At 39.6% G+C, this 20,929-nt stretch overlaps 2 protein-coding genes across 3 annotated transcripts; both read left to right on the forward strand.

Annotated features, from left to right (window-relative positions):
• Window positions 1–525: 525 nt before the first annotated feature.
• Window positions 526–12,845, forward strand: LOC124868967. Its single transcript, XM_047366634.1, has 5 exons — window positions 526–2,873; window positions 3,025–3,345; window positions 4,450–4,491; window positions 4,751–4,878; window positions 11,961–12,845. The coding sequence occupies exons 1-5, from the start codon at window positions 2,804–2,806 to the stop codon at window positions 12,285–12,287; spliced, it is 888 nt and encodes a 295-aa protein (XP_047222590.1). The 5' UTR covers window positions 526–2,803; the 3' UTR covers window positions 12,288–12,845.
• A 1,788-nt stretch (window positions 12,846–14,633) lies between these two features.
• LOC124868968 (CMRF35-like molecule 1) lies at window positions 14,634–20,929 on the forward strand. Of its 2 annotated transcripts, none has more exons than XM_047366635.1 (5): window positions 14,634–15,264; window positions 18,174–18,482; window positions 19,074–19,109; window positions 19,218–19,325; window positions 20,142–20,929. In XM_047366635.1, the coding sequence occupies exons 1-5, from the start codon at window positions 15,222–15,224 to the stop codon at window positions 20,432–20,434; spliced, it is 789 nt and encodes a 262-aa protein (XP_047222591.1). In that variant the 5' UTR covers window positions 14,634–15,221; the 3' UTR covers window positions 20,435–20,929. The 2 variants fall into 2 exon arrangements, with proteins under 2 accessions (XP_047222591.1, XP_047222592.1); XM_047366636.1 differs by lacking the exon at window positions 14,634–15,264 and adding an exon at window positions 15,932–16,098.

Consider the following 20,929-nt stretch of genomic DNA (forward strand, 5'->3'; position numbering starts at 1 on the left):
CACACAGCTTGAAAAGCACAGCGGCCTTCAGATGTCCAACAGCAATCAAAGTTTCAATGAAATATTGCATGCACATACAATTTAGAACACTACTAGAACAATAAGTGGCGATTCTAAATCGCCCTAAAATCCTACTCTATCCTGCCCAAGCTATTTCTAAAAAAGAAAAAGAAAATAACACGGTATTACTTGATGTTGTCTCCTCTGAGCAGAATGAGAGAGAAGGAGGGGGAAACGTTTCCACGCGTCCGTGGATAACTCAGGAGAGCAGTCAGCTTCGTCCTCTGGCCTCCTTGGTGAAAAGGAACAATATGACGGACCGTCAACAGTCGACTGGAACAAAAACAAGGATGGTGATTCTGTCTCCTTGAACCCTCCGTGTTTTTTTTTTCTTCTGTTACGTGTGAAACTCACATCTTCAATCGGTAAAGTGACATTTCTGGCCTTCGTATTCCAGAAACTTCTTTCATGAATTTCTTCTCGTTGGCCAACGGGGGAGAATGAATGAAAGTCCACGTGGGATTTCTGCTCCAGAGTGCTGCGCCCCAGATGCTGGTCCGGTATACAACTTGGAAGCAAAGCGGAAAGGTCTCAGAGTATGTTATATAGCCCACTGTGACATCAGAGCTGCGACGCCCCCGTCCTATCAGCCGCGGTGACCGCTGGGATTTGTAGTAGCAGACTATACTGGGGTACAAAATGGCAGATGACGCTGAACAACATAGTGGCGTCCAGCAACGTACAAATGGTCCAATATTCAGCAAACAAATGGTCCAACACCTACAAAGTGCAGATCTTACAGATTACAAGGTCGTGCCACATCATCTAAATTTAATTTAGGTCCAGACTAGGCCACTGTAAATTTACTCTCCTCATGGAGGGGAGGGTGTGCTCGGGGGCACGGCGTGGTCCCGTGACTTCCGCCACGTAGCCTGTGACAGCTCAGAGGGGACTTGAGGTGCACGGATGGCCTGGGGGTCTCTGACGGCGCCATAGGGGGACAAAACCAGGGGGTGAGGTGTTGTCTGTGTGGGTGCTCGGGCCACATCCAGGAGTGATGGGCCCACGTCTGGTGGTCTATGACTCCCAGAGGCTTGTTGGGCTGATTGAGGGTTGCACTGGGCTCGGCTTGGTATCCCTCTTTCTAGACCTTTCTGGGACTGTCCCCCCAGAGTATAATACAATGTGCCCTTAATACCTTTTCCCTCCAGGTTCCAACAGCTGCGGTGAGTTGGTGCCTGCCTCACATGTAGGGGGCTCTGGGGGTGTCTACCTCTGCTGAGCGGGTGGTCTTGCTGCTAGGGGTTGGTGCTGTTCTTGGGCCACTGGGGGGACCGGCTCCCAGGCTTGGCCTGCCTGGCTAGGGGTGGCAATATGGCTCCATGCCCTGCGTCTCGCGCTGTGCCTCTTTGACCTGGGGTGATGCGTTATGTTTGGCTGCCTGGGACTGCTGCTGCTTTCGGAGCTGGGTCTACCTGCCCTTTGCTGCTCTTTGGTGCGGTGGATTACAGGCCTTCTACCGTTCTCACCAAACTTACAACGTCCAGGTGACAAGCTTGCGCTCACACACACCCACTCAACAAAAACACCCTTATTTCTGCACGTATGCTCACCCACCCACGTACCAACACACAGTTACTCAAATGGTTGATGGTCATGCTAACACAGGTTACTATGACATTAATGAGGCCTGTCTACGCTGATGCTGGATTGAATCCGGATTAATAAAGTTAATATGTATACTGTTTTAAGATATCTTGTTTTGTAGAGCAAAACTACCCTGGCAAACGAAGCCAACCATCTGCTCCATATGGTATGCCTAAAAAGCAACAACAGGACACATGACCTTTTTTCCCCTGAGCTTCTGAGAGTTGGACTTGCTAGAAATGTTTCTCATGGGCCAAGTTGGTTTAGACTTCATAAATACCATAATTATTTGAAACTGCTTTTTTTCTATCTTTGCCTGATACCAGAATTTATGTGATGATCTTAAACATTTGTGACAAAAAAGAAAACTGAAGAAATCTGGAAGAACCTTTTTTGTCGTTTCTGGTGTTTGTATACAGTATTTAATAGGACTGTAATGGGATTTTGAAACATGGAACCTGATGAAGTTAAATGTCTATATTTCTCAACAAAGCCAAGTCTGTTTCGTGAAGTGCTATTTTGTACTCTTATGTTGAAGTATGAAAGGAACATCTTATCAGTAAATAAATAAAACAAATGAAGCCTCACTCCAAGCTCGCCTCAAACAATTGGCGACTCTATAATTTTGTTGTTTTTGGGTACATAATTTGGTTTTCATGGATCAGTGATAAGGGTAACTGTACTGTTGGTGAAAAAATATTTCTATTTCATGAAAAAAAAGTTGCAGATTTAATTAGTGAGAGATTTTTTCTTCTAATTGGCAGCTCTGGCTTCGGTATTAGGTATACAACTCTTTGGATATAGTTACAGTAACTGAAACAATTAAAAACAGATACCAAGGCCATATTTTGACATAGCGAAGCACTTCAATCAAAAACTGACATATTCTGACAAAATGCCCCTATGTCTCTGTTGGTGAAAAATAAAACAAAATAAAACATTCATCATTCATCAACATCAGCCTTTACATCCCAAAGGACTCAGGCATTTCAGTTTGAATGTTTTAGTTTTATGTGTAAACCTGTTTTTGCATGAAAGAGGAAGTTCACACACAGGACCAGAGAAGCACCTGACTCAAGCTTTAGCACAGAAGGTTTTCCCTCCTGGTTGGGGTGGATGTGCGACGGTGTCTGTGTGAATTGATGCTGAACTGGAAATGGTTGGAGAAATGCGAATTGTTTGGAGGACATCTCTAGCTGTTGTCATTACTTTCCTACAAATCCAAGGTGAGCTTTTTCCTTTACATTTAGGCTTTTTTGCTCAGGATTTCAGACACTGATTAAACCTGAAAAAACATATCTGGAAGCTTTTTTCACTTATTTATTTACTGCTCTGATTAACTGATATAAGCTCAATAAAAGTGTTGTTTCTTTTCAGCTCTGGTCTGTGACAAACCCACAGTTGTTTCTGGCACTGAGGGTCAGACGTTTGACTTCAGATGTGAATATCCAAACAACTGGAACAATAAATCAAAGTACTTCTGCTGTTTTGACATTAAGAAGTCCTTTGCTCGGCTCGTTCGAACTTCGAACCACAACGAGTGGACAACAGCAGGACCTGTCTCTCTTTACGACAATGCTACAGCAAGCTTTTTCATTGTCAGGGTGGATAAACTCTCTTTAAACGACAGCGGGATGTACTGGTGGGGTGCTGATGGCAGTGATCACATCAAAATGATAGATCTGAACGTCTCGCGAGGTATAGTTTAAAGCCCCGGAACACAACAGAACATTTGACCGTAAATTATGCTCATTTCAGAATGTGAAACAACAATTCTTCTGCTTGTAACATGTTTAGTTAGGTTCCAGAAGTGAATCTGGGTAATAATCACTGTGAACCTGCTGTGGTCTAGAAATGACAGGTCAAAGGTCCTGTAAACAAGAACAAGGCATACTTAGTTTCCATAACATCTTCTGCTTTTTGGAGGTTTCAATTTCCAGAAATTGACTATTTTACAGAATGAAGTGCAAAAGTGTAAGACTTACAGGGATAAAGTTTTAAACAAATATGATTTTTGCTTGATAGATGTGCAAAGCTGGTAGAGAGATATCCCAAATAAAACTTCAGCTTTAGCAGCAGCGAACAGGGCTTCTTCAAATTGTTGCCTGGCTGGGGGAGCAGCTGTAAAACTTGCGACCCATGTTTGGAGGCCTTTGTCCTCGATGCAGGCCATCACAGGTTTGTGTTCTGGCCCTTTGACCTTTGCTGCATGTCTTCCCTTGTCTCTCCACCCCTTTTCTGTCAGCTCACAGTCAAAAAATATGAAAATAAAGGCCACTAGTGCCACATGACAAAATTGTTGCCCGAAGGTTAATGAATATAAATGCATGCAAGCCTTTCAAACTTTTACTTATAAATGTTTAAAGTCTTGTATCATTTTCCTTCCACTCCTTAATGACACAGAACTTTGTGCTGGTCTATTACATAAAGTCCCACTAACACACATTGAGGTTTGGGATCGTAACCTGACACTATGTGAAAATCATGATAATAGTAATTTGTCCTTCAGTGTAAACATGTTCACCTTGTTTGTTCTACTTTCTCTCTAAAGTGAGGCTTTTAAACAGAACTGCTAAAAAAGTCTGAAGCTCTGAAGCATTTTGCAGTGAAGCAATTTATCATAACACTTCAAACCTTTAACTTATGAATATGAAATAATGTTCTTGAGAATTGTTTTTCATTATGTGAAGTTCTACTCTTTAAAAAAAATAACACAAATCTCAAATCAACCTGAAAACAACATACAATCAAGTAATATATAAGCTGCTCTGCAATTACTTAACACATTGTGGCATTTTCCAGTGAATAAAATTCCTGCCTCCACCATGGATGTAGCAGTTCCCAGTGAGTATTCGGCTTATCACCCACTATGACAGATTATTTTATCGTTTTGTCCATTGTATTGTTATTATTATTGTTTTAGTATTGCTTTTATGTTCTTCTTTTACACATCGTTTTTATATTTTCTTATATATCCTGCACTTTGGTCAATATTTTTCTGTTTTAAAGTGCTCTATGAATAAATTTGGCTGGGAGTCTTTCGTGTTTCCTGTTGGCGTGTAAACATCAGACCTGATTTTGTGTCTGTCGTTCTCTCGTACAGAGGTCACCCTGCAGCTGTTCCTGACTGTGATATTGTGCATAGGGGCCATGATGTTTGTGTGTCTGTTCACAATATGCCTTCTTCTGGCTGCGAAGAAGAGAAGATCTACCCCACAACAGAGAAGAGAGGTTGGTTTGCACCAAAAAAGACACTCAAGTATATAGGCCTCAAGTTCAAAACCTGGAGTAACTTCTCTTCATATTCAACAAAAACGGTTTTGTTTGAACCGTTTCTGATAAAGGTTTACAGAGGTCATCAAATGTAAACTACCCCCCTTACCTAAACTAAAAAAGTGTCAATCAACTGTGCTGTGTTTGTGCTTCTCTGTGCAGCTTGATTTGTTGTTGGTGTCATCATAATTTTAAAGATGTTAGAGTTTAAAGATCATCCAAAGGTGTGTCTGTGAGCTGTGAGTAATAGAAAATCTCATTGTTGATAACACTGGTTAGTGAAATGGAAACCTCAGCCAACCTGATAGGAACAATATTGTGGGCTTAGTCTGGTGGTTTAGGTCCTACCTTTCAAGTGTGTATGGGTTCATGCTTTTTGTTTCCATCTCTTCTGAACTCACATGGGGGGCTCTTTTCTTTTCTTTTCTCATTGTACATTCTGCAGCTTGGTCCTTTTTACTAAAAATATAGCATTTCCTTTCATTTTATGTATTGAATGTCATGTTTGCCTTCTACTAAAGCACAGCGGTGGGGCTTTTCCATCCCTTAGAGGGTTGCCTTGTGGAATTCAAATTTTCTGAATTTAGAAGAGAGCAGACTGAAGTCATGTTGTTTAGACCAGATGGTTCTAGAAGGTGTATTTGCATTGATTTTTCCTCCTTGACAACATAAAACCCCTATTATAATCATTTAAGCATAGCCATTGGAACAGATTTCATCCAGGGTGTGCTGCAGCAACACATACCCTATGTATGTCATAAAATTAGGGAAGCAAATAAAAAATAAATTAAGTGATCATCCTCCACTGCATTAAGATAACCCCAGAAGATCAAAGGAATAAAAATCTCTGTTTGATGTGTACGTACATGTTGCACGTGAATCCCTAGTCTTAGCTTGTGAAGCATCAAGAGTTCAAACCGCACAGATTTTTTTGTAACTGTTTTCGGTGTTCTTACTTACTATATGCTTCTTCAATAAGTCTGTTCAAATACTTCACAACTTGATTCAGTTTTAAAATAATCACTGGGATGATGTTTATGCAAATTGTGGGTAATTTCAATGCAACAGATAACAGCTGGAAACCTCTGTGTGTGTTAGCATGTGGCTGCTGCAGGCATCCTTGCAATGCGGTAAAACACTACATTACTTTATCAGATTTACAGTGGGCGAGAGAGAAGCAGCATTGTCATAACACTTTAATAGCTCAGTTAGACTTAATTCATTTGACCAATTCTCTCCATGGCTCTAAACTGTCTAACTGATGAGATCAGGCTGAGAGGAGGAGACTTTTATTTCCAAATCAGACTGTGGTGCATGGGTTGAGTAGGCGAGAACTAACTCAGAGGTGAAGGTGGGTTGGACAAAAATGTTGCACTTATTTCTGATATGTAATTTTGTTTGCTAGTTAAAAAAGTATGAGGAAAATTAATAATATAAAGGTCTACATTTCTCTGACTACATGGAATGATCAGATATTTGGGGGTCAAGTTAGTTTAGTTTTTTTTTGTCGATTTTTGTTTGCATAACCTGAAAGTGCCTGTCATCTGTAATCCACTAGAGGGTGCTGCACCTCTATGCCCCTACTTCCCACAGCCTTGAACTCAGAAACGCAGCAGTCAAGTCCAGTTTGTTCCAGTTGAGGCTTTTGTCAGAAATAAAGCCTGTTCTTTTAAAATACTTGAGGCAGAAATACACGTGTTTATTAGATTTTGTCTGGATTACTGTAATTCAATTCAATTCAATTCAGTTTTATTTATATAGCGCCAATTCACAACACATGTTGTCTCAAGGCACTTCACAACAGTCAGGTTCATACAGGGGTTGGACAATGAAACTGAAACACCTGTCATTTTAGTGTGGGAGGTTTCATGGCTAAATTGGACCAGCCTGGTAGCCAGTCTTCATTGATTGCACATTGCACCAGTAAGAGCAGAGTGTGAAGGTTCAATTAGCAGGGTAAGAGCACAGTTTTGCTCAAAATATTGAAATGCACACAACATTATGGGTGACATACCAGAGTTCAAAAGAGGACAAATTGTTGGTGCACGTCTTGCTGGCACATCTGTGACCAAGACAGCAAGTCTTTGTGATGTATCAAGAGCCACGGTATCCAGGGTAATGTCAGCATACCATCAAGAAGGTCGAACCACATCCAACAAGATTAACTGGGGACGCAAGAGGAAGCTGTCTGAAAGGGAGGTTCGGGTGCTAACCCGGATTGTATCCAAAAAACATAAAACCACGGCTGACTAAATCACGGCAGAATTAAATGTGCACCTCAACTCTCCTGTTTCCACCAGAACTCTCCGTCGGGAGCTCCACAGGGTCAATATACACGGCCGGACTGCTACAGCCAAAACTTTGGTCACTCATGCCAATGCCAAACGTCGGTTTCAATGGTGCAAGGAGCGCAAATCTTGGGCTGTGGACAATGTGAAACATGTATTGTTCTCTGATGAGTCCACCTTTACTGTTTTCCCCACATTCAGGAGAGTTACGGTGTGGAGAAACCCCAAAGAAGAGTACCACCCAGACTGTTGCTTGCCCAGAGTGAAGCATGGGGGTGGATCAGTGATGGTTTGGGCTGCCATATCATGGCATTCCCGTGGCCCAATACTTTTGCTAGATGGGCACGTCACTGCCAAGGACTACCGAACCATTCTTGAGGACCATGTGCATCCAATGGTTCAAACATTGTATCCTGAAGGCGGTGCCGTGTATCAGGATGACAATGCACCAATACACACAGCAAGACTGGTGAAAGATTGGTTTGATGAACATGAAAGTGAAGTTGAACATCTCCCATGGCCTGCACAGTCACCAGATCTAAATATTATTGAGCCACTTTGGGGTGTTTTGGAGGAGCGAGTCAGGAAACGTTTTCCTCCACCAGTATCACGTAGTGACCTGGCCACTATCCTGCAAGAAGAATGGCTTAAAATCCCTCTGACCACTGTGCAGGACTTGTATATGTCATTCCCAAGACGAATTGACAATGTATTGGCCGCAAAAGGAGGCCCTACACCATACTAATAAATTATTGTGGTCTAAAACCAGGCGTCTCAGTTTCATTGTCCAACCCCTGTACATACATTCCAATTAATCCTAATCATTGAACAGTGCAGTCGGACGATTCCCCTCTCCAGAAAAGTGTCACAGGCAGATACAGAGCCAGGCCAGGTGTAGCTTCTAGAAATAGAAAAGAGAGAGAACAAAGTTAAAAGCTGAAATAACAGCAAATAATGCAAAATTGGTGAGTAGTGTGAGATTGTAGCGAAGAGGGTGAAAGTGGTCGTTATGTCCTCCAGCAGCCTAAGCCTATAGCAGCATAACTACAGAGATAGTTTCAGTTCAGATTATTTAGTTGAACGGCGCTTATTTACAACAATGTCGTCTCAAGGCACCCCACAAAGGGTCCCACTGATGGTCATTGTTATACTAAAAACCACAAGGATTGGGATACCTCCCTCTGTCAGACTGATTATCAAGTCACTGACTGGATGCAATCTGCTGGGTTTTCTTAGATAGAAAAACTTTTATTCAATTTGAATAAAAAGCTAACTCCGACTGTACTGTTCAATTGTTAGGATTAATTGGAATGTATGTACTTGACTGATGTGAAGTGCCTTGAGACAACATGTGTTGTGAATTGGCGCTATATAAATAAAACTGAATTGAATTGAATTATAACCATTGGAAAAGAGAAGGGGTCATAGAGGTAGCAGAAATGGAGGGTGTGTTTGCACCTCAACCATAACTGAGCCAGTTTAGGTTAAACCTGACTCCCCCTTACTCCATGCAACAGGGAGGGAGGAAGGCTCCCTCCTGATAAACTAAGCCACTCTAACTATAAGCTTTATCAAAAAGGAAAGTTTTAAGCCTAGCCTTAAAAGTAGACAGGGTGTCCGCCTCACGGACCAAAACCGGGAGCTGGTTCCACAGGAGAGGAGCCTGATAACTAAAGGATCTGCCTCCCATTCTACTTCTAGAGACTCTAGGAACCACCAGTAAACCTGCAGTCTGAGAACGAAGTGCTCTGTTTGGAACGTATGGAACAATCAAATCTCTGATGTATGATTGGAGCTAGATCATTAAGGGCTTTATATGAGAGGAGGAGAATTTTAAATTCTATTCTGGACTTAACAGGGAGCCAATGAAGGGAAGCTAAAATAGGAGAAATATGATCTCTCTTTTTAATTTTCATCAGAAATCTTGCTGCAGCATTTTGAATCAGCTGAAGGCTTTAACAGCATTTTGTGGACATCTTGATAGTGAAGAATTACAATAGTCCAGCCTTGAAGTAACAAATGCATGGACTAGTTTTTCAGCGTCACTCCTGGATAGGATATTTCCAATTTTGGCAATGTTCCGGAGATGAAAGAAGGAAATCCTAGAAACCTGTTTAATATGGGATTTAAATGACATGTCCTGGTCAAAAATAACACCAAGGTTTTTTACTTTATTACCGGAGGTCAATTTAATGCCATCCAGGTTAAGTGATTGACTAAGCAGTTTCCTTTTTAAAGACTCCGGTCCAAAGACGACAACTTCTGTCTTGTCTGAATTTAGAAGCAAAAAATTTAAAGTCAAGTTTTTATATCTTCAAGACATGCTTGTAGTCTATCTAACTGGTTGGGCTCATCAGGATTTATGGACAAGTAAAGCTGAGTATCATCAGTGTAACAGTGAAAATGTATCCCATGCTGCCTGATAATTTTACCTATTGGAAGCATATATATAGTAAAGAGAATTGGCCCAAGTACTGAACCCTGTGGTACTCCACAATGAACCCTGTAGTTTAAAGATGACTTATCATTTACATGAACAAACTGGAATCTGTCAGACAGATAAGATTTAAACCAGCCTAGAGCTGTTCCCCTGATCCCTACAGCATATTCCAGCCTTTTTAAGAGAATATTATGGTTCACTGTATCAAATGCAGCACTGAGATCTAACAGAACCAGAACAGACACAAGTCCATTATCTGAGGCCATAAGAATATCATTAGTGACTTTCAGCAGAGCTGTTTCAGTGCTATGATGAGCTCTGAAGCCTGACTGAAACTCTTCAAACAGGTCATTGCGGTGTAAATGCTCACACATTTGATTAGCAACTATTTTCTCAAGAATTTTAGATAAGAATGGAAGATTGGATATAGGTCTGTAATTTTTCAAGTCATCTCGATCAAGCGAAGGTTTCTTAAGTAAAGGATTAATTACAGCTAACTTAAAAGCTTGTGGTACATATCCATTTACTAAAGATAGATTAATCATATCTAAAATGGGGCTGGTAATCAGAGGGAACACTTCCTTAAATAATTTGGTTGGGATTGGGTCTAACATACAAGTTGAAGGTTTAGATGAAGCTAATATTTCTGATAACTCAGGAAGCTTCACAGGATCAAAACAGTCCAAACACAAATCAGGTTCTGCAGTCATTTCCAATGTTGTCTCACTTGCTGAGGATGAAGTAATCATCTTCGGGAGTATGTCAAAGATTTTCTTTTTAATAGAATCAATTTTATTTAAGCAGAATCCCATAAAGTCATGGCTGCTAAGAGCTAAGGGAATGGATGGCTCAACAGAGCTATGACTCTGTGTAAGTTTAGCAACTGTACTAAAGAGAAACCTAGGATTATTCTTGTTCTCTTCTATTAATGATGAGAAATAAGCTGTTCTAGCTTGGCAAAGTGTCTTTTTACACAACAGTAGGCTATTTTTCCAGATTAAGCAGGAATCCTCTAGGTGTGTAGAGCGCCATTTTCTCTCCAATTTTCTAACTTTGTGCTTTAAAGTACGCAGCTCTGAATTAAACCAAGGAGCCAGTCTCCTATGAATAATTACCTTCTTTTTCAAGGGGGCTGCATTGTCTATTGCATCACGCAATGATGAAGAAACACTATGAACAAAAGAATCAATTTGTGAAGGGGCAGAAACAGAATTATTGCCCTCCATTGTGCTTTTCAGTGATAATGAGGAAATTAAAAGTGGGACAGATTCTTTAAAGGTTGTTACAGCATTGCCTGATAATGATCTACTATAATGAAATTTCTTTCAGTTGTGGAGTACTCGGTTAAATTAAACTCAAAGGTTATTAAGAAATGGTCAGACAGGACAGGGTTATGAGAGAATATTGTTATGTCTTTACAATCAATGCCATATGTCAGCACAAGGTCCAGAGAATGAAGACAAAGGTGGGTAGGTTTGTTAATGTTTTGAGCAAAGCCAATTGAGTCTAAGATAGCATTAAACGCTATATTTAGGCTATCACTTTCAGCGTCAACATGAATGTTAAAATCCCCCACTATAATAACTTTATCTGTATTTAACACTAAATCAGATAAAAGGTCTGAAAACTGATCTAAAAATTGAGAGTAAGGGCCTGGTGGACTGTACAAAACAACAAACAGAAGTGGTTTTAGTGCTTTGCAATTTGGATGAGGAAAACTAAGGATTAAATATTCAAAAGAGTTGTAGCTATTGATTGGTCTGGAACTAGTCAATAAATCGGACTGAAAGATGGTTGCTACTCCTCTTCCTCGCCCAGTATTTCGAGGAATGTGAAAATTTAAATAATTAGTAGGAGTTGACTCATTTATAGTAACATAATCCTCTTGCTGCAGCCAGGTTTCTGTGAGGCAAAATAATGCTTTCCTTGTTGGGTGTAGTCAGGCTGCTACAACTGCTGTTGCCACTCGACCTTTAGCTGATACAACTCAACGAGAGAGAGCAGTATTTCAGTGGCGGCTACTTCTCTTTCCTGTTTATTCAAATATATAGTTATTTTAAGTCTCTTCATAGACTTGCTCTATTTAATCAGATCAAACGACTGTAACCACATGTGACATCATGTTCCTTCAGGCTAACAGACCACTTGGTTTTAGTTGTTTCAAATACACAATGTAAACTCAGACGTAGAAGAGCTTTTAGCTTTTATATATTTTATCAAGTTGAAAGAGGCATAAATGACCAGAGTCTATTGGTAAAATATGATTTAATTTCAGGACTTTCGTTGACATCTTTGATTTGTCCTCCCCACAGGCATCATCTGACTATGAGACAATGATGCCCACTGCGAGAGCTGCAGAACCCCGCTGCAGGCATTCACATCCAGACTGTGCCGATCTCTCAGCTTTACATCGGCCACCTTCTGACCTCTACTCCTGCTTCACAGAGGAGCACCAGGAGTCTATCATCTCTTGCAGCCTCAGTGAATACGTTGATGTAGACGTACCGGGACGCCTCTGCCAATGCCGCCATTTGGATCAGAGCCGGCTGGAAGACCATGTTTATCACAGTCCTCACGGAAGCAGCAGCCCCAAACAACGAGCTCCGAAAGAGCTGATTTTCCACTCCAGGAAAGTGTGATGCAACTGGGCATGGGCTGGTTATTGGTATTAATAGTATCAGTTTAAAGTGGCTATAATAAGAAACAAGGAAAAGCACAGAAGTGACTGGAGTTCTCTCTGACTGTATTGAACATAATGTAACACAGTCCTGTCCATCCCCCACCTATAGCTGCACAGTGCCGGTCAGCTAGCTTATATTTTGTCTCAAATAAAGACTGCATGGCAGAACTGCAAAATGGTTTATTATTTGACACAATAAGCACTTAAAATCTACTAACTTTAACCCGGATTTATTTTATAGTTAAGCTTCACACAAAGTAACAAGAAATACAAATAAATAACTGTAAATATGTAAGTTAGCTGCAGTTTGCTTTTTCTTTTTAATAAAGGCAACCATATAGTGTCTTACAATTTTTTTCCATATTTTTTATGTTTCACAACATGTAACCATGTTGTAAAAGTGAGGTATTTTTAGGCAACATTATCATTCAATCAGAATCTCATACCCGCCAGACCCTACATGCAGCAGATGAATGATTAGCGACTGTGAACTTGTTGCAATGTATGCATTTCCTTCTTAAAATACCTGATACAATATTTGCATCTTATAAATCGTTGTCATTACCGTGGTGTAGTTTCTCAGGACATGACAATCTGATGTTAAACAGAATTGTTCCTGGACTTATCTTGTTTCACCTCTCATCCAAAAGGCTTCTTCAGTTCTAACATGGATTGGAAGAATCAGACTTGGAAGTTGTAGTCAGAACAAGGACACTAATAGGGCTGTTAAAGTTACTAATGGCATCGTTAAGATCACATTGGTCGCTGGTCTCATCCCATATTCGGTTCAATGTTTGGCTTGTTGTCACTTGAAAATCCAAACATGTCGATAAAGATGCTTACATGAGAATTGTTTTGGTCACACGTCTCACCTTGAGACATTTGACCAAAACAGCATCGTGACTTTACTGCTCCATCAGTGACCTTAGTGGCCCTATTGGTGTGATTGCACTGATAATACATTATAGAAATGACACTTCCTTGTTCAGAACTAACCCTTTGGATTATGGGTGAAACATCTTCAAGAAAGAAGGGATGAAGTCCAGGTATCTTCCATTTAAAAACTTAGTTGAGTTGGCACTAAAAATAAATCTTAAGATCTAAAAGCAACTTTAAATAGGGATTTAGTGTTTTTAGTTTAAGCAATGATATACCAAAATGAATAAATACAGAACAAGGCTGTTTTTGGGCTGGAAGCTAACAGAAGCACAGAATAAGGCCAAATACACTGCCTGGCCAAAACTCAAGTCCCCACCAAAGACAAAGGTCGCACACTCTAATATTTAGTTTAGCTTTGATTACAGCACACATTCACTGTGGCTTTGTTTTGATAAGCTTCTGCAATGTCATAAGATTTATTTCCACCCAGTGTTGCATTAATTTTTGTGAGAATGATGTCTCATGCTCCCTGAATCACTCTTTCACAGTTAGAGCCCGATGAATCCTGACATTGTCATCAGGGAAGAAAAAATCCATTGATGGAATAACCTGGTCATTCAGTATATTCAGGTAGTCAGCTGACCTCATTCTTTGAACACATACTGTTGCTGAACCCAGACCTGACCACCTGCAGCAACCCCAGATCATAGCACTGCTCCCACAAGCTTGTACAGTAGGCACTAGGCATGATGGGTGCATCACTTCACCTGCCTCTCTTCTTACCCTGATGCGCCCATCACTCTGGAACCGGGTAAATCTGGACTCATCAGACCAAATGAACTTCTTCCATTGCTCTAGAGTCCAATCTTTATGTTCCCTAGCAAATTGAAGCCTTTGTTCCAGTTAACCTCACTGATTAGTGATTTTCTTAAGGATACACAGCTGTTCAGTCCCTTGAGTTCCCTTCTCATTGTGCGTGTGAATATGCTCTTAATTTCACTATTAAACATAGCCCCAGTTCTACTGTTGTTTTTCTTTGATTTGATTTGGTCAATGTTTAAGAGATCGCCGATCACAATCTTTCAGCATCTTTTTCCAATTACATTTCTTCATCGAAGACAATCCTTCCAGTTTTTAATAATGCGTTTCACAGTTGTTAACCCAATTTTAGTAGTTTCTGCAACCTACTTAGATGTTTTCTCTGCTTGATGCATGTCAATGACTTGACATCTTTTCACAGGATGTGTCTTTCAACATGGTTGTTTAAGAAATGGGAAGCTACTCTTATCAGCTGATGTTAAATAATAATAATAATAATCCCCTATGCAGTAATTATCCAATAGGAGGCTCATACCTGTCTGCTTTGTTAAACCCAGGTTCCGAATCTTTTGGCCAGGCAGTGTATGAGAACAATTTTCAAACCAACCTTATTGTGGTCAAAGAGATGTTTTACTCTCGACCTTACTGGGATCAGCTAAGTTTTATTTTTAAACCAGTCACCAGTTCACTGCAACATGTTCTGTGTGTAAAACGGGCCATACCATGTCATGTAGAACCTGTTTGCTCACGTGTGATCCCCAACATAACACAGATCTGCAACATGGCATTTGGCATTTTATCCATGCCAAAGGCTGTAGCATTTCCTCTGGTTTTAGAAGCTTTTCATGACTTTGGTTTGCTTGCTAATTTAAAAGGACCACCATGTACATTTACCCATTGAGGCTATGTTGGATCCCTTTCTCACTTGTCCTGTGTCTCATAATGCTTATAAAATACCTTTTTGCTAAATAAAACAAGTTTCGTGTTGTGCAGGCCAATGACATCTTTAGCACTTACTGTGAGAAAGAAAGGAGGATCTGTTTTATAATTTTAGAAAGAAAACGGGTCAGAAGAGGGAAGTGGAACAACAAAAAGGAACCTATGCAAGAACAAAAGTATCTTTGCAGACACATTTCATGAATCTTGGTGTCTGGGTCAAGAAAACTGACACAGACGTGCAAATCACCTGAAAATCATGAAGAGGAGTTTTGCCCTTGCTTTTGTCTTCATTCTGGAAGGTAAATTCACTAAGATTAATTGTTTCTTCCTCTTTTATAGTGTTATAGCGGTTGAACGTTCTCTATTTTAGACAGACCAGTCATACTTCATGACAGAGTGTAAAGCAACAATTTTTATGGGTCTTTAATAAAGAACACATATAAATGTGTGTCGTGATCTACAAATCTAGTCTCTTTTTTCTCTAATTCTGTAAAATATATTCACCTTTGAACAATGACTGTCTTGAAGCTGTTATTGTGAATGTACAGATGTATCTCTTCAATGGAGCAGCTTGCAGCTATGAAAAAATATGCCACAGAAAGAAAAAATCCCTAAATTATCACATATTTGACTAAAATAATTGCTTTCTTTCACCTTAAATATTTGCTGTTATGATGTAAAACCGTCTCTACATTTACTGGCAGCCCCTGCAAAGATGTGTCAATACTTAAAATAAATCCATGTTTTACTGCAGTATCATAATCCAGTGATTCCCCACAAGGGGTATTCGTATCCCTAGTGGTACGTAAGCACTTTGCAGGGGGTACGTGGAAACGTACCTTTTATCAACCAAAAGCGCAAAAAACACAGTAAAGCAACTACAGATGGGAAAGAGTAAAGCAGGGGTGTCTCTCCGCTCCGAGAGAGAGAGAGAAAAGTAACAGCTGTTTCCACTCTGCTGATCAATCAAAGTTTCAATCAAAGACAAGCAAGCTCAGATGTCATGTTGAGAAATAACAGATTGGTCTGTGGCTACTGCTCGGAGGAAACTTGACAAGCTCGATCCAGTTTTCTTTTGACTTACTGGACAAACTTGCTTTCATATTGGAAACGGCGGAATAAGGCATAAACTGGTATGTGAATGGTTCGGATGGAAGGACAGGCAGGAGAAGGGGAAGATATGGATTTTGAGGGATGGACACCGGTAGATAGGGGGAGAGGAAGAGGACGTGGGAAAAAGGAGGAAGGAGGGATGTTTGAAAGTCAGGGTAACAAGCGAGAGTTGGAAGGAAGCAGCTCGGATGAAGAGAGAATAGTTAGAACAAAAATACTGAAGGAAGAATTTTAAATAATAATAAAATTAAGGAATGAGGATGAGCACAATAACTTAAGCCCGATAGTGATTTCTAGAGAAATAAAAAAGAAAATAGGAGAGGTAGAAATGGTGAAAGTATTAAGAGATGGAAACTTATTAGTGACGTGTAAAATGAAGAACTAAATATGAAGGCTCTACATGTAGAAACCATTGGGAAAAAACTGGTTGTAAAGAAAAAGATCTTAGGAGAAAATAAATCAGTCCGGGGGGTGATTTTTGGTATCCCTCAGGATGAAGATTTAGAGAAAATAAAAAGAAGCATTACTGGTGCAAATGTGAACTCACTGAAAAGATTATCAAAAACTGTTAACGGAGAAAGAGTAGGAAATCTGTCAGTGATGATTGAATTTGCAGAAACAATCTTGCCAGAAAACATAAAAATAGGATTCTTGAGCTTCCAAGTAAGACCATACATCCCTCCACCACTTAGATGTTACAAATGCCAGAGATATGGACACAGAGCAGCAGTTTGCAAAGGAAAGCAGAGGTGTTCAAAGTGTGGAGAAGATCACAAGATAGAAGACTGTAAAGAACTTTTGTTAAGTGTTCTGTTGCTGATTATTTATCATAAAACTTGCTGCTTCAACCTGGAAAGCAGGCAAGGAAATCTGCGGTTTTTAAAAGTGCAGAATTTCCTTTAGATGGCAGCACTTCCTGTCCTGCGAGTAGCAGCACGGCTAACTCTCCTATTCCTGGTACATATGGCGAAGGTAGAAGTATAAAGATTCTGACCGACCTGGCTGTCGGAGGTGAAATGATTCCCATGGCTAGAGTGGTAATCAATCAATCAATAATTCAGACAGACTGATTGATCGATAGATAAAGAAAGACAATATATAAAGATTAAAAGATGTGATAGAGACAGAAAGATGGATAAATAGGCAATGATGATTTAACTGGAAATGAGAGCCAGTTAACACAGATAAAGAAAAAAAAATTATATATAAATACAGCAGGTAAAAGATGAACAAAGAACATTTCAGGTTTTTTTTTTCCTTAGGAAAGTTCTGTTGAATATTTAGAGAGCTTAAACAGGCTGCAGTCAGGGGAAACGATGGACCAGGCCTTGCCTTTATACATATATATCTATCTATATATAGATAGATATGTATAATCCTAGGGGACAAACTGGAGGGGGTATCCGTGCGATAGCAAAATGGCTCAGCGGGTACACAATTAGACTTGCAGGAGGACTGCTTATCATTTTACCTTCAGGTCGGCACTACAGAGCGCTATTTGCAAAAACTAGCCACCACGAGGAGGTTTGCTGCATGGTGGAGCAGTTTGTAGAACTGTTGCCTTGTAGCAAGAAGGCCCTAGGTTTGACTACTGGCTGGGGGTCTTTCTGAATGGAGTTTGCATGTTCTCCCCGTGCTTGCGTGGGTTCTCACCAGGTACTACGGCTTCCTCCCACAGTCCTAAAACATGACTGTTAGGTAAATTGGTCTCTCTCAATGGCTGTGCATTGTTATTTGTCCTGTTTGTATCTGTGTTGCCCTGAAATATATATATATATATATATATATATATATATATATATATATATATAGATATATATCTATGTATAGATATATATATATGTAAATAGAGGAAGTGGGAAATAGAAATCAAACAACTTCTTAAAGTTTTTCCCACTGAATAAATGTACTCAATTTCAATGTTGGATTTTAGTATAATTTTCAGTGTGAGATTTTGCTGCTGTTACAAAAGTCAACCTTTTTAAATTTAATTAATTAATTTATTTTATTTCAGAGTCTGTTCAACATATGCATTTAGGCGTCTAAAACTAAATTTTGTTCATGCTGCTCTTATTGTCTGTTTTCTTCTGTTAAGGGTTTTTTCCGACTGAAGCCATGTCAGTAACAGGAACTGCGGGGAAACCAATCACAATAAAATGCTCTCATTCTTATGCCACCACAAATGTCAAATATTTCTGCAAGGGAGCATGCAGTTATGAAGACGTCTTGATAAAAAGCAACGATGTGAACCGAGACCAAAATGGGAAGTACTGTATAAAAGATGAAGGGAACACATTCAGTGTGACAATATCAAACCTGGAAATGAGTGATGAAGGAATTTACTGGTGCGGCATTGAGAGAGCTGGGGTTGACACGTATAACAAAGTGAAACTCTGTGTAGTTGGTGAGTGAACTTGCTATTGTATGAGAAGTATTAATGATGCCATAATCACCACTTCTTGTAAAGATAAAAATATTTGCTCTGTTTCCTTTTTCTTTACAAATCAGTTCAGGAAGTTTGTCTGAAAGGGTTGGTTAACTCAGAAAAATATGTGAAGGAACCCAGACAGCCAAGACCGTTTTACAGAAAATACTACAGCACATACCAAATACACTAATTATATGCAATAGTCCCATCAAGGTGGGGCTTTAGGGAGAGGGGGCAATACCTACCCCCAACTGGCTCCACCAGAGGAGTAATCTTAAGTGCATAATAGATTTTATTAACTTCAAATAGGAGGCATGCATTCGTTAGTTTTTGTCGTGCAACCTTTGAAAATCTGTCACTCACTTATGGCCCTTACCCCTTCCTTTATATATGATGACAGCAAATTAAAACTCCAGAAACGTTGTGGCTATTTTTTGGGTGTGTCCCCCATTCCAGATTCTCAGAAGCTCCTGTCTGGCCACCCCTTTGCAAACTTGCAAGATGTGCCCCTGACTACACGAAGGAGCAAGAAAACCTGACAAAGTTTCTTTTTGATCTCTGAAACAGGAATTCCAGGCGGCAGCCTACAGACATTGCATCCTAGTAAGCATTTCCTGTTTTGTGTAGATTTACACATTATTTGTGGGAAAAAAAGTCCTCATCAGTTTATCATTGCTGATTACTGTTTTTAATTGTAATTGTGTTTTCCAGAAAAGCTCCTGTATGTTGGAACAGGTGTTGGTGTAGCTGTGCTGGCTCTGGCGATCGTCCTTTTGTTATTCTTCAAACTTAGAAAAAGGAACGTCAGCACGTCACAAGGTAAAACAATTATACTATCACAGTTAATTTACCAGATGATGATGCAAAGTGAAGTTGAGAATTTTTATATGTTCAAATGTATTCAATATAACTGTAATGTGAAAGTTTTCTAGCCTTGCAGCTAATACTCAGTTGAATTTAGGATTTAATTTGCACAGGGTATTATGAAAACACTGATCTAAACCATTCTATTGTAGCTCTGGCGGTATGTTGAGGGTTGTAGTCCTGCTGGAAGGTGAACCTCTGCCTTAGTCAAGTCTTTTATAGGCTCTAACAGGTTTTCTTCTAGGATTGCCCTGTACCTCATCCATCTTCACATCAAAGCTGACCAGCTTCCTCCCTCACAACAAGATGCTGCCACCACTATGTTTTACTCAATGAATGGTGTGTTCAGGGTCATGTGCAGTTTTCTGGCACACAATGTTTTTCATTTAGGCCAGAAGGTTTGATATTGTTCTCATCTGACCAGAGCGCCCTCTTCCACTGTTGGATAAGAGCAAGTGACTAAAGACATGTCAAGACTTTGAAAGCAACCACTATGTCTCTAATATACTTGTTCCCTATGCTGGAACTGCAAACGTCCAAGGTCTTATTTTATAAATAAAAGCTTATTCTGGGTAGATTTTATAAACTGAAAAGAAGCAAATACACTGTCAGCAGCAAGCACTAATACATTTCTTTATTGTCATTTGTTTACATTTGTAAAGATAACAGTGTGAGAAAAATATAAAATGACGTTGAATTGTAAGTTTATCTTTTTTACAATCAATAATTATATGGTTTTTAGAGTGATCATTTGTGTCACCGTCTATTAAGGAAAGGACGATGACGTTAAATATGCGACGCCTTCATCAACCCAGAAAATAACTCCACAGGCCAATGGCACTTCATCGGTCAATGAGGAGCAAGGACCAAACTGCAGAATAACCATGGAGCCAACAGAAGTTCTGTACTCCAACATCGCTTCAGAGCCTAAAGTCCAGTCAGATGAGCTTTTTTACGCCACAATCGGCGCCAGCAAACACCCAACCTGCAGCCCAGTCCCGACTCAACCTGAACTAACCACATACTCGTCTGTTCAACCCAAATATGCAGCCTCCATCAGGTGAAAAGCTTACAGTCTGCTTTGTGCATGTTGGGATTTACCTTTAAAACTTAGACAAAGATAACTTATCTCTGCAGCTTTTAACATTTACATCTTAGACTGTGAGAAAATTATATTGTATGATTATAACAGTTATTTTTAGGTTTATTCTTGTGTTTTTATTTGATGAGACTAAAAACAGAAACGGAGGCAATGATCTGAAAGAAAGGCTTCAGTGCATCCTTTTACATCCTAACCTCCATTGTTATTGATTATTGTATGAGGTGGTTGTTATGTGAGCTTAAAAGCATCAAAAATGATCAGGGTAACTGATTATAAATAAAAAAAATTTTGTATTAAATAAAAAATTTTAAGTTGATGACTCTGATACTGATGATTTAATTCTGTTTTCAGGGCTATGATTACTATTATTATTTTTTTTTACTTCATGTTATTCATCTTGTCTTCCTTGACATAAAATGATGTAAAAAATATCAAATAAAAATGGCAGCAGAACAGA

The sequence above is a fragment of the Girardinichthys multiradiatus genome, chromosome 5 (genome assembly GCF_021462225.1).
Source record: "Girardinichthys multiradiatus isolate DD_20200921_A chromosome 5, DD_fGirMul_XY1, whole genome shotgun sequence".
Classification (NCBI taxonomy): domain Eukaryota; kingdom Metazoa; phylum Chordata; class Actinopteri; order Cyprinodontiformes; family Goodeidae; genus Girardinichthys; species Girardinichthys multiradiatus.